We start from the raw sequence: 18,824 nt of genomic DNA, 5'->3' as shown, positions 1-18,824 counted from the left end.
TTTAAACAATGACTTTGAATAATGTTGTGTGTGTAAATAAAACTGCTACGACATGCAGCACTTATGTTGAAACACTAGATGGCAGCATTCTAATAACTTGTCTCATATCATCTTTCATTGCCTCGATATTACTTGAAACAGTTATCCTGCTTGTTTTCTGGACTCGTTCTGGCATTTCACCAGCAATAGTATTTAAAATGTTGTTTTAATCAACGTACATATGCACGGTCAGGCTCATTTTAAAGCCTGATCCTGAACATTGAATGCACTTCATTCTTCACACCACTAGAGGGGGGCATTATTCTGCAAGTAAAGAGCTCAACAACAACAACCCGCCCTGCTGAAGTGCCCTTAAGCAAGACAACTGAACTCCTTTTGTTCCAGAGACAGCAAATATCACACAGTCAGAACAGACTGACAATAACCTTCTAAAACTACACAAAGTTAAATAAGAATTTCTTTCTGGATGATTCAATTGAAATACATAATTAGAAAAAAATATATTATTTGAGTTTCATTTGTGTTCTTTTGTAAGAGTGATTAAAAAAGCTGCTATTAGTTTCACAAGAATCTATGAAAATGTCAGGTTACATTACAATAATGTGGCCAAAACAAATGAAATTCAATTAATACCACTAATAATGGTACAGGTTGTCTGGGATTTGACTGAAGATCCTATTCAGTCACTATTAAAGTGTCTTATCCAGTGCATGCTACATCCCAACACTCCTGTCTTTGCCCGCTTTGATCGTGCTGCAAAAATAGATGTTTCAGTGCTGAGGATGAGGAGGAGGCATGATGCTGCAAAAATGTAAAATCCCTGAGCAGGAGTGCCACTGCCAGTCACCATACGGCATTACTGTCACAGCACAGTGTCCCAATCAGCACAAACTACAGGTTTATCACACTGAGCTGGCTTTAGAGAGGCAGGATTTACTGAGGGTGGAGTGGGCTGGAGGTTTGTCTGGAGGTGTGTAGTAGGTGGAACAACATCTCTGATGGTCTGAGACCGAACAGTACAGTACAATATGGAGCAGATAGCAACAGGAGAAAAGAAACTATGGATGGATTGTTAAAACTGAAAATAAATTAATTAGATGTTTAGCTGGTGCAGCAAATGATACTCTGATGAAGAAAGAATTGAAATTGTTGAAGAGAGTAAGAATAACAGTTTAGCTGCTAATGACAGAAAACCCCAAACATCAAATAACAAAGAATCAGACTCAAGTCAGGTTATTTTGATGCTCCGAAGTGTAAACACGTAAACAACAACACTTACATCTTAACTGTAATTTTTTTAAAAAAAACAAACAAGACACAAAGTAGCTCTGCTGAATGGTGACTACTGCCTACGACAGTTAGCACTGTTAGCAAGAACTGTTGTCTCTAGTCTTAATGAAAGCTAACCTACCTACTTTTCTAGGAATTGAAACCCTGCTGTGCTGTGACAAACTCGGAACACGTTTGTTTAAGCTTTACACAGTCTTTAAATCATAACAAAGAGAAAAAAATCATCAAACAAAATAGTCCTGCTAAATGCTAACTAGCCTGTCAAGCTAGCAGAGTAGCAGTTATTGCCATTTCTGCAGCCACACGACTGAAATTCATATGATTTATGCGGTTAAGCTGCCTTCAAATATCATATTTAAATGTATTTAATTAAAGATTCTATATACTTATTTTCAGTTGTCCAAACATAAAGCCTAACATTATAGTATCTGAGTATTTTTAGGCTTCATGCAAGGTCTAATAATAGAATTAAAGACATAAAATTAAGGTTTTACAGTGTGACTAAGAGCCTTTAATCTTTAAACCGTTCCTGCTTTGTTTCTGCTGCTCTCGGTATAGAAGCTGCAGATAAATATTCTTGTGTCCTGGAGTGGCCTATAGCCCGCAATACACAACAGTCACAAAACAAAGAGGTTTGGGTCGAGATATAAAACAAATCCCATGTTACATCTTTTGCTTTAGCTTCAGTGTAAATGTGTTAGAATGAAATAAAAAGGACTCTTTAGCCCCTGCAAGCTAAACCAGTTCATTTGTATTCCTGCAGTCAGGCCATTTTTCTGCTCGCTGCAGTTATGTGACGACCAAAGAGGAGTGTTTCTGAGCAAAGATTTCTGTGGAAACTGTTGCCATGCAACAGCACAATACTGCGTTCATACAGACTAGTAACTTCACTGTATGACTGCTCTTTTTCCCTCAACACACACCGCCTGAGTAGTAATGCAGCATCCTGGTCTATTCCATTCTGTTCTCTTCTATTCTGTTCTACTGTATTTGCAAACGCATAATAGAGCCTTTATGGTGCGGCTGTAACTGTGGTGTCATTGTTTCATCGCCGGTCAGAGGAAACTTTGCTTCAGCGTCTACCTCCACACCCAGACTCCCTCGAGTTTCCACATTCAGAGCCAGCTACAGTCGAGCTTCAACACACTAACCCTTGGCTCTCGCTGTTAACCCCGTACTGCCGTCGCCAGGCCACCCCATTGAGCCTCCACGTCACCGGCCCCTCTCCGGCTCCTTATTCACCACGACTGACCCCGCTGGCCCGCTGACAACTGAACTGTACATCCCCTCCAGGCTGCAAAGTGGAGGGAGGCTTTTTCTTTTCTTTTTTTTAAACATTTCTTTTTTTTTTTTTGCGACTTCTTCCTCTTCCCTCCACTGTGGGGAATCCCCTGTGCCCACATACTGTACATAATGAGTCACCAGCTCAGACATGAGGCAGACCCACAAACACTGCAAGGTATAATTTGTCAACCAGTTGGCACCTGAGGAGCTAATTGTAAAACAAAGCGTGACAGGCGAGACACTGTAAAGGTAAAGGAATACGAATCAGTCCAGGAGGCAGAAACAGCACCAGAAATACAAAGCACAGAACAGTCAAAATGACATAATTACATGTTAAAGGGAACAGTTTTGATCAAATCCAGTCACAATATCTAAAGTCTGTGTTTTAATTATCGTGTTCCAAAATAGATCTTACAAATAATGTGCAGATTTACACCACAGCGGTGATTTCATTCTCACATTTTACTGTGTAAAAAACATCCAAGACGAGCAAAAAAAAAAAAATCACTTACCGATGCAGACGCGGTTAAATTTAGCCCCATAGATGCACAGATTGTTTCACCGTGTGTGGCCTCCTCGCTGCAGACTCCATCCTGGTCAGCGCTCTGTCAGAGGTCACTCACAGAGGTCAGATAGGTCACCTCCTCTGACAGCGAGCTGACTGCGGCGGATCGTCCTGCTCTACAATATGGCGAGCTGTTTCAATGCTAAGGCTGGATATGTACTGCAGATATCCATGATTCAATTCTTTGTAGTTGAAAAGAACATTTCAGATTTTCATGACGTCTCTTTTACCATTTGGTGCTTATGCAGTTTCTCATCACAGTTCGCAATTCACTTTGCTGATATGCAACTGAATTCATAATTTAATTTGAAATACCTTCAATTTACCGCTATGCAAGATATCTCCATGATCCTTTTTTAATTACAGTGATGCAGTGAAGCTGTAAGCATCTCAAACTGGAACTAAGACGAACCAGAATGTAATTACAGATATGTGAATTAGAGTTTTGACCGGGGAAAACGACATCGCCGATATCAGTAATCCAATTCTTTGTAGTCAAACAGAACATTTCAGTTATCCACAATGTCATATTTCCTATCTGTAATCAATTCAGATATCCATGACATCACCTTTAGCATTTGTGCGTATTGGGTTTCTCATTACAGATGATCGGCTGGTGTTATTTTTAGTTTTAGATATCTACAGTTTAATTCTGGTTAACCATAATTCCAGTTCAAGATATCCTTAATTCCCGTCAATTCAAGATATCGGCATTGTCCCTTTTTAATTACTTCCGTTAAGCTCGAGTAATGACGTTGCAGGCATCTCAAACTGTAATTATGAATTGTCAGAATGTAAATACAGATATCATGAGTTAAAGTTTTGACTGCTAAAAATTACATTGCAGATATCTGTAATTACGTACCAGAGGCCAAAGCAACTTGATTTTCAAACATGCTAGGGCACGATGGCAAGCCGAGTTTGACTATCCAGGATTGAAATTACAGATATCGGCATCATTTTGACAGGTCATGCTTGAAAAAAGTGTGACTAGTCATAAGTTTTATTCATCTACATTGGTTGAGAAATCTGCAGCTTAGCTTTAACTAGTGAAAATCATCATTGCAGATATCTCAAATGTCAACATGGCTTGTCCAGATTGTCCATGCAAAGCTCCCCATAGGACCTCAGCCCAGCAAAGCGTTTGAACAGTGTTAGCAGAAGTAGCAGCGGTTGCTGTGGTGGATAAGATTGATAGAAAATGCCATGAAATAGCACAAGCTCATCAATAAGGAGTTTGTGGAGAACAAGAGCTTTGTTCGTTTGAGACTTGTGGTCGAAATTAATTAGATGCTGCTCCGTGGCGGTAAAGCAGCTTGTCTCGCTATATGTGGTTATGGTTGCAGTGCTATAGTATGTTTAGATTTGTGGAGCGTAACTGTAGATATCTGTAATAGAAAAGCCTACACTTGAATGGTGGAAATCATTTGTCCAATAAAGATGGACGATGTGGATATCTAAGGAATTCTTAATGACTCGGAGAGAGTTCAAACATCAGCTACATCTTCAATCATAATGAAGAGAAAGAAATACTACGTAATATAAACTTGCAAAATACTTAACGACTAAGCTAATCCTAATTTAATGTCTTTTTTTGAGATTTAAAAGTCTGTATTGATGCTTCCAAACCTTTGCTGTTGAGTTTTTACAGTGCATCAATCCTAACAGAGAGAAAGGAACACCAGCTCAAGGTGCCTTTAGCTAAAGCCACTTTACTTTAAAAATTATAACTTTGAAAGAAGATCCAAAGTTTGAATAATGAAGTTTAAGCACACGTGTTATTTAAATGGCCGTGATCCTCCTGCAACGGGAGGCCTTAACAGAACATGTGGAGTGATGTAACCATGAGAAAGGGAGGGAGAGGAAATGTCGGGAATTAATTTTAGACTCACTTTATTACAAACTTCTGTTCATCACACAAGTCTCTGTAGTTATGAATAATCACTTCCAGTAGTTACGAGCGTCAAATAAAAAAATACAATAAAATCAGAGATATTAAGTCTGGTAGCAAATAAAATAGAAAAACTGCAGCGTTATGTTCTGCAGCCAGACGGAGAAGTGCAACGTATCCTGGCATGTTTTTCGAGACGAGTGCTCCCTAAAATAGTCTCTTAAAACCTTCAGCTGAACGTTGTGGCACTTTTTGATAAATAATACAAAGTCTAAATGTTAGCCTGAATAATTCATTTTGCAGCAGTCATGCATAACAGCTGTCTTTGTGCCCAGAAAGAGTCTGCAGCCTCCCGTCTTATCATAACTTAACGCTGCAATAAAAAAACATTAATAGCGCGAACGAACTTTAAGAAAACAGCAATATCAGAGTCGACTGCGTGTGTTATCTGTGTAATTTAATGTTGTTTAATGTGTTTGCTTAGCGGGGGGGTAAAACTGATGAATCAGGCTCTTGTAACCAAAGATACGAACTCTCGGCGTCCATACAGAGGCAGATAGTCTCTATAGCGGAGATGCTGTCACATTGATGTCTCTGGTCTACTCACTGTCTACTCTCAGGCTGCAGGGAGGCCTATTTATAGATCTGTCTCTGTTCTCGGTCCCCTCTTTCTCTCCATCTCTGTTCTCCCTCCTTCCCTACCTCTAATGGGTTGATATTTCGGGAGCTGTACAGCTATTATCTTCTTTGCATCTTTGAGGTGCGGATCACGTTGAGTCGGATCATAAACTTTTCAAAATGCAACGTGTCTGCGAGGTGAGCTGCTCAGAAATATATTCTCACCGCGTCTGGTATCAGCGCGGAAGACCGGTGATTCACATCAGCATTAATCCAAGGTTTTATTTCTAACACCTGATTGGTCATGAGCTGCCATGTTTCAGCTCTAGGCCTTCAAACTCACAGAGCCATCAATCTTTATCCGTCCTATATTCTTTCAGGGAATGTCTCAAGTTTTAATTACTTGTGACTCAGTCTTCAGACTGTTGCTGGTCCGTAGAGCCACCACTTGTGCCCCAGAGCCTTAAAACTACCATGACAGCCTTGTCGTTTGGTTGATGATGAATGGGTCAACAATAACTGTGAGAAGCCTGAGCCACAGAAGGTTAAACACAGTTTGCTGCTGGAATTCATAGACAGCGAAATATGCAGCATTCAGTTTGGAGTTGAAGAACTGATTGATGCCAGAAAACAGATGTTAAAACATCTAAAATAACAAAGGAAGAAAAAACAAGCTTGACATGAGTTTACAGCCATGCTAGCAGTTCTGCATGCTAACATGCTGATGTATAGCAAATATAATTCTTACTAGAATAAACTTCTAAGGTTGGCATGTTTCCTATATAGCACTAAGCACAATGCGTCCAATTACTTTGGGATTTCACACTAAAGCAACTCGAGAAAAATTCAGCAGATATACGTATAGGTTTCATCCTCTGGGGACCATGAAAGTTGGTACAAAATGTCATGACAAGCCATCCAACATCTGTCCAGACATTGACTATAGGCCAAAGTGGTCCACTGAGTCAAATTATCATCCTTAGAGCTACATATGTTAGCATGGCTCAAAACAGGTCAGCTGATGTTTAAGAAAAGTTTAATAACTTCATGAAAAAAGTAGTTACAGCCCCACAGATCTTAAAAATTAACACGTCTTTGCTAATTATTTATTTAATATTTACTGTATAAAAACAGGCTAGCCAATGCTATCAGGTTAGCAGCTAGCACAGAAGACATGTTTGCGATACCAGCAGAGAGAAGCTGTCGAAGTTGTTCAGCCTAACAAGAGATTACTGTGTAAAGTTGAAAAAAAAGGCCACTTGAACAGATGGTTGGGGATTTTTATGGGTATGAATGAGATCCAGATACAAAAATGTCTGCCGCAGTTGTAGTTACTTTATACAAGCTGTGACAAAGGGAAGTTTTAGCTTAATTTTGACGAAATGACAGATTAAAGTGATGCTAAATAAGAGATTGCACTGAGTTACTGGATTACAGGTGATGTGGATGTTATATCATGACTTTGCCTCTGTTTGGACTCTTCAAACTAACTTTAAGCATGAAAATTTGTCCAAAAAGGTTTGTTTTGACCCTTCATTATGCACATGGGTGACATGTAAAAGAGTGTTACCTGCATTCAGTGCAATAAAGTTTGGGAAGTTTAAAAGGTCTCGTTTGAAAACATCTATAACCACATCCACATTTGTACAGTATGAGGCTGTAGCAAGCACCACTTTAGCTTAGCTTAGCATAATAGCTTGAGGAAGAAGAAAACAACTGACCATTCTAATTCTAAAGGTACCAAAACTGGCTTTCAGAAATCCTGTACTGTAACTAAGCTGACCTGCTAAATTTTGCCTGTTTTAAAACAAGATTGGAAGTGTAAAAACTGCACTTCGCTATCGATACCAAGCAAAACAAACACACAGCTGCTGGACAGAGCAAGGCTAGCAGTTTCCCTTTGCTTCCAGTCTTTATGCTAAGCTAAGCTAACTGGCTGCTGGTGGTGGCTTCTTGTTTCCTGGGCAGACATTTAGAGTGGCCTGTTTCCAAAATATCTTCAAATCCAGTGCATATACGCTTTCAGTTTGCCCTTAATTGAATCTGTAATGCTGTACCTGATCTAAAAAAAAAAAAAAAAAAGAGGAGGGGATGTGAACAAAACAACCTCTCTGCAAATTTGAAAGAGCTCATGAAATTCAGAGAGGACAAAAATAACCTTACCTGTATCATCTTCAACACACACCTGGCTTCCACAGTTTATTTTTAATCCACCATCAAAGATGTACAGTGCTTTTGTAATATCACCAGGACGTCTACGGCGGCAATCCGCTGATGCTAATGAGGAATTCGATCCAGTGATTTAGAGGGCATTTGCCTCTGGGTGACATAATTATGGCTCGATGATGACTTGTGCATTGTCATCGTGGCCTCCCTTCAGTGAAATAAAGCTCTGTGTGATGACAGCGATCTGACAGAGCAGCTATTGTATAGGTGGAAGTGAAGCACGGCTGAACATTTTTCCTATAGATGTGACCTTTATTAGATATGTAGATGACATTAATTAAACTGTTTACCTGAGTGGATGTGCATGTTTCATAAACAGAGTTAATTATGTGTCTTTTTATGGTCGATATGCTTTTAGTTTTCCTCTAATTTGAAAGAATTTGCCATTAAAAGTGCTAAATTAAATTCATGGCTGCTGGAGATTCAATTGCACGTCCATCAGTAGGCCCCAGTGTGTTCTCGGATGCGTAACGTCACCTGGATTTACTAATAACTGTGACGCCAGTGTCCCTGAAAGTGTAGCAGTGCATTGAAACGCCAGCTTGAAGACAGGTTGGTGCTGAATCCTAATGCCTCCAGTGTGCTTTGAGCTTTCTTTCTTTTTTTTTTTTACAGGATGCAATAGGTGTCTGAGCAGTGCAGCAAGGAGCCGGGCTGATAGTGGGATACTTATTATAGCCCTAGCAACAGGGCCCTGATTGGTGGCTGCGGAGAGTGAGCCTGTCAGCTATTGGCTGGCGAGGAGGACCTTTCAAAGCACAGAATTTCATCTCATGAAAGGTTCAGTGCAGCAAGCTGCAGCAAGAGGCTGCAGTCCGAGGGTGGGCGATCCAGCAGCTCGCCACTTCAGCTCATCAATCAGCGCCATGGCTCGAGTCCCAGTTTGAAATGCACCGATATGCATAATTGCTCAAATAAGCTCAGCCTTTGAAAAAAAAAAAAAAAAGCAACAACAACAACAAAAAAAAAAACACAACAGGCAGGTGAATTTAAAAGATGCTGATTCTCCATGTATTGCCTTTCATGAGATGCAGGCTTTTATTTTATTGCAGCGCTGCGATCTTATAACCTGTAGAAATATTCCTTGATCTACGGCCTGATTTCGTTAATGATTAGCAAAGCGGCCTTAAAAAAAGAGCCTCATTTAAGACATGCTGTAGTAGCTGTGTGAGCTGGCAGCGGCTCTGCACTGCAGCTAATACAGACTCCATCTCATACGTTCAGCCGCGGCATTCAACACATGCAACAGTGCAGCCACATACAGTACACAACATATGGATACAAACACTCACACATACCACACACTAGATATGTGACCCGCAAAGGGTTACATAAGGTCATGCTGACTTCCTGCATCGATGTGTAGGCAGAAATTTTGGACTCTTGTTAAGTAAAAATGAAGAGGAATGAGCTGTGGTGTTCAGGTATGACTGTAAATGGCTAGATTACAGACAGAAATGAAAATATAGAATAATACCGATAAACAAATAACTTTAATGGGCAACAGATGGCAACCAAAAATTCCTCAGAGCATACAGTTTGTAACCCTATTTCCAGCTATCACTCCCCCTCCCCCCGACTCTCGCCAATTTCCAGTAGGTCAGCTCTTCTTTAATCAAATTCGTGATTAAAATCTTCCCTTTTTTTGAACCTCAGATCTTGTATTTGCATGTTTTCATGTCACAGAAACAAGGATCAACATCCAAAAAGAATGAAAACTGAAAAATAAAAACACAAACCACAGAGAAGAGAAAAAAAACAACAAAATAATCCAAAAAAAAAGGAACACAATGTATGTATTCTTGGCAATGAGTGAACGTTTTTTTTTTTAAATATTCCAACAACAACAAAAAGTGAGAGAAAATTCAGTTTCCACTCGTTTCTACGCACAAAACTTACAAAGCGACGGACTCGACTCCGCCGTAATATTCATAAGCTGCGTGAGCATTAGGATTTCATGCTATTTGCCTGGCGAGCCTTCGAGACCGTCAACTTTATACTACGTTTAAAAATAAATCAAAGCAGCTGTGACATACAGTGTGAGCTCATGGAGGCTGACTCATGATGGTGACATAATTGGCATACATGAACAAGGTTGTGTGACTGACCTTAAGGCTTTTGGTTTCTCTCTTTAAGCCATCACATCTGAAATAAAAAATAAAATTCACCCCCAAAGAACTGCCACCAAATAGGAAAAATAAACTGCCATCTGTATGAATATATTAATGTAATAATCTATAGTACTAGCAGCATTATGACCATAAATCCATTCAGCAGCTTTCTGTGCTCTTGAGCAGCTTCTTGGTGTCTAAAAGTTTGTTCTGAAGACGTGATTCTTCTAAATCAGTAACCGACTCTGTTGGATTGCCTATGCTTCCCGTGTGACTCTGTTGTTGTGCATTGGTGTTGATTATTCATATCTATGTGCTGTACAGACAGCAGACACATGTAAAAGTGAGGAACCATTGAAGGGAAAATATTACATCTTGCACACATGCTTGCAGGAACTTAAAATACTGGCAGATAAATCCTTTTTTTCTGTTAAAGGTTAACTTGCAAATGAGGCATATTAAATAATACAGGCACAAAAATAAAGCACGTACTGTACTCAGGGCACAAAACAAAGCAAACCTCTTTCTTTTTTTTTCTCTATGAAATGGTTGTCCTTAAAAACAAATTTACTTATGGGTGACGATACAACAATACACTAGACCACCACGGAAATGGTGCATGTATAATTTAGTCATATTCTTTTTTATTATCATAGCTATTATTTCGGTTCTTGTGCAACTGCTACATAATGACTCACATTCAAGATATTTTGTCACTCAGGAACAGCTAAAAGGTATAAAAACAAACAAACAAACAAAAAAATGTATACTGTCAGAAATAAAATATGGTCCATGTTTGTGAATTCATAACAGAAACATTGAGCCTGGAAACTTCACCATTATTAAACTGGATAGCATGACAGAAAAAAGTACTTAAATACTGTTCAAAGAACAAAATATATCATAATCATACTTCAATGTGACAAACACCAGCTGGTAAGATTAAGTGATCACTGGTGGGTTTTTAGCTTCCTTTTTTTTTCTTTCATTAACAAATTAAATACACATATTGCATGTCACTATAGCAACGCCCATTACAGGTCAATTTTTACGATCACCATTTTGGTATAGCAAATCAAAAAACCATAACAAAATGAAATAAATTAGAAATTAGAAATCAACATCAGACAAAGCCTGTTTTTCTCAATCATATGAATACTTAACACCCACAGTATAAGTTAATAAAGTCAAGCTACTGTATATAAATACATCACCAGCATGCACAATATTGAATAATCGATATTATTGTTGTCATCATCTTACACTGAAGAAACAGTATAGTAGGCAAGTGCATTTAATAAAACAAACACAGAAGTAAACCACAAACTCTGAAGCTGCTTTTATTTTATTTTTTTGTCTTTTTTTTCGTTTTTTGTTTTATATTGTTAAGTCTCTGCCTTTTTGTAATCTTCACCTCCAAAAGAATCGATGGTTCCAGTGACACAACAGACTAATCTGCGAGATGCCAAATACACTTTAGACATAAGGAGGGGAATTAATTTTTTGTTTATCCAGTCCTCATTTTTTTTACTCCTGTGTAATTTATTTTCTAAAATTAATTTATGTTTTTGGGTGGGTGGGTGGGTGGGGGGGGGGATTAAAACTTTCGCTTTGTTAGTGTGAGTTTCAATCAATGGCTTTCAGGGCCCTTTCTCATACGTAGAACTACTACTGGAACCAATGCAAACTAGTTGTGTGAGGCATTCCCATTCAAGCATTTTCTCTCTCAAGTGACTCAAATGCATCTCTATCACGCAAAAACCTAACTAAGCAGCTTATCTTGACAGAACAAGATCAGTTCCTATGCCAGTGTGAGGCTGCCATTTCAATCCAACAACAACCACTTCAGGCTGATTGACTGACATATCAGTGGTTTTGGCAAATGTCAAAGAGAAAATCAAGAAGACGGAGGCCCCTTTCAACTGTATATATATTTCTATATATATTTAAACTAAGATTTTACCTCCACTCTCACCTCTCTTTTGATTCTTTTCTTTTAACACATGGAAAAATAAAGAACTGCTGCTGCGGTAGTATCATCGGCAAAAGCGGCTGCCAAAGTCCACTGGCCCTTCATATTTTTTTTTTTTTCGAAGTGTGGCTTCTCTTTAATTGTTGCCCTCCCCTCCCTCGTCATCCTGCTGGTCACTTGTCCACAGTGTCAAGTTGTCTCGGAGCAGCTGCATGATGAGAGTGGAGTCTTTGTAGGAGTCCTCGTTGAGGGTGTCGAGCTCGGCGATGGCGTCGTCGAAGGCGGTCTTGGCCAGATGACAGGCCTGCTCCGGGGCGTTCTGGATCTCGTAGTAAAACACAGAGTAGTTGAGAGCTAAGCCCAGGCGGATGGGGTGGGTGGGCTGCATGTGCTCCTTGCTGATCTCGTGAGCCTCGTTGTAGGCTTTCTCCGATGACTCCACCACCGTGGCCCTCTTCTCTCCCGTGGCCACCTCGGCCAGGTACCGGTAGTAGTCGCCCTTCATCTTCAGGTAGAACACTTTGCTCTCGTGCTGGGTTTCACTGCAGTTCTTGATCAGGAAGTTGTCCAGGAGGTTGAGCACGTCCTGGCACACGGCCTCCAGCTCCTTCTCAATCTTCTCCCGGTAGGCCCTCACCATCTCAATCTTCTTCTCATTGCCGTCGGCCGAGGTCTTCTGCTCAATGCTGGAGATCACCCTCCAGGAGGAGCGGCGGGCGCCCACCACGTTCTTGTAGGCCACGGACAAGAGGTTCCTCTCCTCGTTGGACAGGGCCTCGTTCAGCTCCGTTACCTGGGACAAGGAGAAGATGAACCGGTCAATCACCAACCCCAAACTGCACGGACATTACAATAACATAATACGAGAAAACAGCACAGGAAGTCTGCAACAACATCTGCCAAACATGCTGTGGGTTCATCCTCTCAAAAGAAAGAATTTTAACGATTGGTTTCTAAAAAAGAAGCAACTTCAGGGCGCTACAAGGTGATACGCTGACCACTCCCTTTGCCACATCTCATCTTTTCCTGTTTCCTGTCATTTCTCTGCTACTCATCCCATTAAAATATACTTTCTCCTACAACTGAAAGAGCTAAGTGCTCAAAAAAGGGATGGAGCGATCAATCAACGCTAAAACAATCATTAGATGCGGTCCTAATCATCACTGACACGGCCCTTTTGCATGAAATAACTCGGACTAACAGCGCACAGCGCCGTCCACAGCAAAGACGATGAGCAATATTTTACATGTCATGTGCAATTCCCAGTTTCCATGGCAATCCATTCATTTAGTGCACCAGTAGCTCCAGCTGCCACATGGACAGCTAATGCTAGTTAGTGGGAAATGATATTCAAGATAGTTGGCGGCAGTGGGGGGTTGGGGAAGGAAAGAAGGTCTGGAGATGGCTAAAATGTTCCCACGAGGACTCGGGGGCAGCTGCACTGTAAGTGAAAACCATCACTGCACAGGCGGTTCACGTGTCCCAGTGACCTTCTCTCCGGCTCAAACTGACCTTTTTACCTGTCTAAAACGCCACGCTGTGACATCACTCTGTTAAATTTAGATTTTGACGGATCGGGATGATAGTTGGGTGGTCGTCAATGGGGCCGAGCGTCTATAAAAAGCTTCTATTACTCAGGGTTATTCGACTGGAAAAGCAGGATCGTGGCTTCTGCCGGATCGATAAGAAACATGTCGAAGCCTTTCACCTTGGCAGAAAACAAGCGCTGATGACCGGGTTTTATCTGAAAAACTCCTTCCTGACGTGTTTCTCTCTCTTTGACTTTCCCTGCTCAGCCAGAGGAGGCACAAAGATGGCGCAGGATCGCCGACGTCACAGCCAGTGGATGGAGAGATCTGATCTCAACCTATAGAGACGGAGTTGCCTTTGCTGTGCCTCTTTAAAACTGTCACACAAACCCAATGATCGCATTCGGATGCAGGCGACAAACGTGTGACATGTGCAGCCAAATTAGGCAGATTCCAGCTAATCTAATGACTCAGATGCTGTTTTCTAAGGGAAACAAATAGGTCACCGCTCTAAATGTGATGACTGCAAGGCTTTGAACTGTGCCAACTGCACAGCAGAGGTGTTAATATACATATAATATATATACATATATAAGAAAAATGCACCTCAGTGGTCCATTATGGCTTTAAGACTTTAGCAAAACTGCTGATTCTTCATTTAGAGCTGTCGATCGGTTGTTTTAAATACAGTTTTTCCACACAACATGTCACCATATCAGCTCCGACAACAATTTGTGATGAATAAAATAACTATCTTTTCCTATTGGACTGTTCAGCTGGTCGCTATGTGTTCTGAGGACACGCAATGGGCTTTTCTTAATATAATTATAATTAGGTGCAGCACCGTTACTGCCACATACATTCTACATGGCAAACGCTAAGGTGACAGCCTTTCGTTTGTCGTCGGTGGCTGCAATGGAAAGGGATTCCCTTTGATTAGAGAGTGAGAGCACCCACCCCTGCAAAAAGGGCCCAGTTTGGACCGCACTGACATGGCAGATTGTTTAAAGGGAAAGGAATCCCTCCCTGCACGCACATCATCCCACCTCCTGCAACCAGAAACTCTTGATGACAAACGATCCACCGGAGGAGGGGGGGGAGAGAGAGAAGGAAAAAAATCGCTCACATCTCTCCAGAGGAACATAAGACAAAATGTACCTCGTTTTAAAAGATTTTAATGTGCAGGAAGGCTCGACTCCCAGGATGCTGCTGGTTCCAGTATGAGCTGGTGTGACACAGCAGTTTTTTTTTAACCCTACTGGTGAATTCAGTTCCCAGAATTTCTTAAGGGGCCAGTGAGACAAAAAAAAAAGAAAGGAAGAAAGAAAGAAAAGGAAGAAGGAACAGCAGACAAAGGCTCTGTCCTCAAATGCAGCCAATAAGAGCTGAGAAAGCTATTGTGAGGCAGGCCAGCCATGTCATCCTCCTCACATCCAATATTAAGGCACTTAATCAGCTCCTGTTAACCCAAAATGACTCGAAATTGCTGCCTGAAATCAGACCTGGCACACAAACAGCACATGCACACATGGACACGGGAGGACACATGAGCAGCGAAGGGGCGAAGGAGGAAGAAAAAGAACGCCTGTAATCAAATCTGATCATATTGACTCACTGCAATATGACAAAGAATATTCTAGAGAGATTCTGCTGCCTCCTACGTGTGTTTAGAGGAAAGATCAGCTCTTTTTTTTTTTTTTTTGGGAGCAATTTTTCCCAAAGCAACCATGATGCCTCTGAGCCTCATATTGAAGAATTAAAATGAGCAGTTTTGGCATCATTATTATTAATATTTTAATTTATGTGACAAAGAGAGGAGGAGGAGGAGGCTTCTTTTTTTTTTTCTCCTGAGCAACCTCACATGGCTCCCAGCAGCAGAAGCTCTTAGAAATTCAGCATAACGGAGAGAAGATAGGAAGGGTGGTTAAAAAATGTTTTTAAAAAGGAGAAAATGCAACAGAGCCATTACAAGATCAGAGGCTCTTATTAGCAGAGAGATGAAGCTCGGGCCTGCATGCATTTCATTGTAAAATCCCTTCATTGAGCGCCACGGCCGACAGAAAGGCACCGCCCAAGGAGCAGACGATTTGGACTCGACTCAGAAAATAACGGGCTCTGAGGTGTCGGTGGAGTGGTGACAGGAATTAAAATAAACACATCACATATATATCTTTTTTTTTCTACAGTGAATCCTGCTTGTAGTGCAGAAATACCGAGGCAGAGTAACCGCACATTTCCAGCCCACACAGTCGAGATTGCGGGACGCGCCTTTTACGCAAACGGAGCAGCGCCACAAACATCATCCACACACACGCGCGTAACGGCACAATTATCTTTATTTTTCTTGAAAAGGAACTTACCGATTTCATAGCAGCTGCCATATCATCATATCTCTCAGCCTGTTCAGCCAGCCTGGCTTTCTGCACCAGCTGCTCGCGATCAACCATTTTTTTTATTGATATTTGGTCGCTTGGTCGAGCTGCTCTAACTGGGTTTTTGGGGATGAAATGATGGATAATTTGAAATCGCAACGCAGTGAAATCCTACGCGAACCTAATGCTGCAGCTGTTCCCTGCTGTCTGTCTGAGCTCCGTGCAGACGGGACACCCTCTCCTCTCTCCTCCCTCCCTCCCTGCCTTCCTCCTCCTCCTCCTCCTCCTCCTCCTCACACTCTCCCTGGGCTGCGTCATCACTCGGAGAGGTGGGAGTCTGTGCCAATGATGTAACACTCCATACATGGGAACCAGAGGCCTGCAGGGATGGATGGGAGCAGAGCTGGGAGAAGGGTCTTGTGGGAAATGGAGTCCTGTGGGGAAGGGGGGGCTACATGCTGGAGCAAAAGGGGCCTGGACAGCCTGATTGACTGTGAATGCATATTATGACAAAGACACCTGCTGTTCCTCTAAAGATGATGCTTAAAAGTTGGGACGTATTAAAAAAAACAATTCGTCCCCATGACAGTTTCCATCAATGAAACATCTGTGGACTATAAAGGTCCCTTATGCTGAAACTCCATTTTCATTGTGTTCTGTGGTTGCTGTAAACTTGTACGTTTAAACCAAAAGATATGAATTTGTTTGCCTCTGCCATTCCACAAGCCCAAGCACAACTAGATAGCTGCTTCTGCTAACTCTTAAAATGCTTCAGCCACGAGCAAATCACACCAAACGTTCTGCTGTCCAGCTGCAAGAGTGAACACAAGAGTCTTAATGCACTCCCAGCATCAGAGGAACCGTCATTGATGGCACTGTCACCGCAGCAACAGGATAATCTTCAGCATCTGTGGATTGTGTGGCTAATGTGTCTACCATGTGTTTATTTACAGAACCATTCTGGGTATTGTTCCTTACTATTTGTCTTTTAACAAGAAAACATAGAAATCACAATCTCCGATCAATGGATACTCTGCAATTTGTCGTCCCCAAAGTACGATCTGAACTGGGCAAGAAAACATTTAGGTTTTCTGCATCTAATGCTTGGAATAAAATACAATCTCAACTTCAACTTCAATCCCTTGTTACACTGAATGAGTGTAAAGTTCAGGTGGAATCATTACAGTCTACCTTGTCTGTGTGCAAGTGTGAGCCAGTTTTAATGTTGTCAAATTTGATCTGCTGTTTATTGTTTTTAACAGGACTATTCTGCTGCTCTCTTGGCCAGGTCTCCCTTGTAAGGGAGATTTTTGATCTCAGTGGGACTAACCTGGTTAAATAAATGCTAAATAAAAAAAATCAAAATAACAGAGCTCTATGGAAATGGTACAGCCGAGGGACATTCAGAGATGAACTGTCAGACTGATTTGAAACCAACAACAAGGACTGTGTGGGTTACTGATGTCGGCTGTTGTGCTTCAGTTTAACCTCAACTCAGTCAGCGTTTACATCTCTTCACTTCTCTCCTGCTCTCTGAGCTCATGTATATTGCATTTTAATACAGCTGAATCTGTTTCTTACTTCTATGAAATGGGGACTGATGCAGCCCATTAAGACGCCATGGTAACCAGCAGCTGCTTCAAAATCATTTCCAAGGTTTTGCTCTGCACCACTAAATTACTTATTTTATAACCGCAAATATGTCTGACAACATATGAGTTAAAAACAATGGTTGTGCTGTAAATTTGGCACCATTTCCATGCAAAACAATCAGAGAGAAAGTCAGAAGCGATAGAAACGCTGTGCAGTCAAATGTTTTACTCTACGCTGTCAATCAGAGACAGTCTTCTTCCTGAAGGAGAACACCAGAACCATTTCTGTCTGTTTTTGATCATCTCATCAGGTGGCAGTCTTCTTTCAAACATCGCCACAAACAATATAAAATACGCTTTACAGGCTAACATAACAACCCTGCTCTATTTCCAACGTGCTCGTAGAACTGAAGTTATGTCCTGTAACCACTGTTTGTCATTGTTTTGGTGCACTCGAACTTAACATTGCGGTTGAAGTTGCACTGCAATGGAGACAGAAAGGCTGACAGGGCCGATTAGGGAGCAATTCCTATAAACACCACCTTGTGCTGCCCCGGGTTTCTGCAGCCTGTTGTTCCCTCTAAGTAGATCAAACACAAAGTGTCTGCATGAAGGAGGAACTACAGCGAGCTTCTGCAATGACTGTCTCAGCTGTGGGTAGATCAGGATAAAGTGTCCTATAGAGTGCTTCTATATGCTGTAATGTGGATTGAAGTGCCTTCAGTGGGGCCCTTTCAGTGGAAGAAAATGTGATAGCAGCTTGTAAAGTACCCTCACAAGTGAGTAAACATGATAAAGTGCCTTCAAATGAAGATGTAATGCAGTGTCCTCTGAGCTGTCGCGGTAATGAGGGTGAGCTGGAGGTTCCGTACGGGCGCCGTTCTCTTGAGGAAAAACTGGGAAAAAGTGCCATTTAGGGCGCCACTAACGCACCGTAGCACGGGATTGGTGCCCTTTGGATGGAAACAAACACATGATTAAAACATCATGCCGTGATGAGCGCCCTTTCAATGAACAAAAACACGCGGTGAAGAGCTCTTCAGGGAAGAACATGACATACTGCGCTCTGTGCAGTGAACTTATCACGGACTAAACCGGCCATTATGATGGAAACGAACGCATCCGTCATGTAGGTTGACCTTAAAAACACTTTATAGTTGTCAAAGCTTATAGACAATGTTTCAGTCTATTGATTTTCTGACAGAACTGCTCACTAGATTAAATGTCTGGTTGTCTTTGGGTCAGTGCAGCTGTAACCTTCATCCTACTACAGTTTTTCATGAGGTAGGCCACATAAGAAGTCTATTTTTTGCTATTTAAAAACAAGTGTATGTAATAAATATTCGATAGAATGCATTTTTAGGGTCCGAAGAC

General features: G+C 41.3%; 1 protein-coding gene across 1 annotated transcript; it reads right to left on the bottom strand.

The window, feature by feature from the left end:
- Window positions 1–9,348: 9,348 nt before the first annotated feature.
- On the bottom strand, window positions 9,349–16,085 carry ywhag2 (3-monooxygenase/tryptophan 5-monooxygenase activation protein, gamma polypeptide 2). The gene is made up of 2 exons (XM_008280959.1): window positions 15,847–16,085; window positions 9,349–12,750 (listed from the first exon to the last, which is right to left on the bottom strand). The coding sequence occupies exons 1-2, from the start codon at window positions 15,931–15,933 to the stop codon at window positions 12,094–12,096; spliced, it is 744 nt and encodes a 247-aa protein (XP_008279181.1). The 5' UTR covers window positions 15,934–16,085; the 3' UTR covers window positions 9,349–12,093.
- Window positions 16,086–18,824: the final 2,739 nt, after the last annotated feature.

This window comes from Stegastes partitus, unplaced genomic scaffold (genome assembly GCF_000690725.1).
Source record: "Stegastes partitus isolate 25-593 unplaced genomic scaffold, Stegastes_partitus-1.0.2 Scaffold216, whole genome shotgun sequence".
In the NCBI taxonomy this organism is placed as follows: domain Eukaryota; kingdom Metazoa; phylum Chordata; class Actinopteri; family Pomacentridae; genus Stegastes; species Stegastes partitus.
Note: the sequence above shows the minus strand (reverse complement) of the source record. Positions and strands in the feature narration are given on the sequence as shown.

Bases quoted from the DNA above. Each gene is read 5' to 3' on its own strand.
- ywhag2 (XM_008280959.1), bottom strand. From the start codon at position 15,933: ATGGTTGATCGCGAGCAGCTGGTGCAGAAAGCCAGGCTGGCTGAACAG. The intron at 12,751-15,846 runs GTAAGTTCCTTT...TCCTTGTCCCAG, and splicing joins TGGCAGCTGCTATGAAATCG to GTAACGGAGCTGAACGAGGC.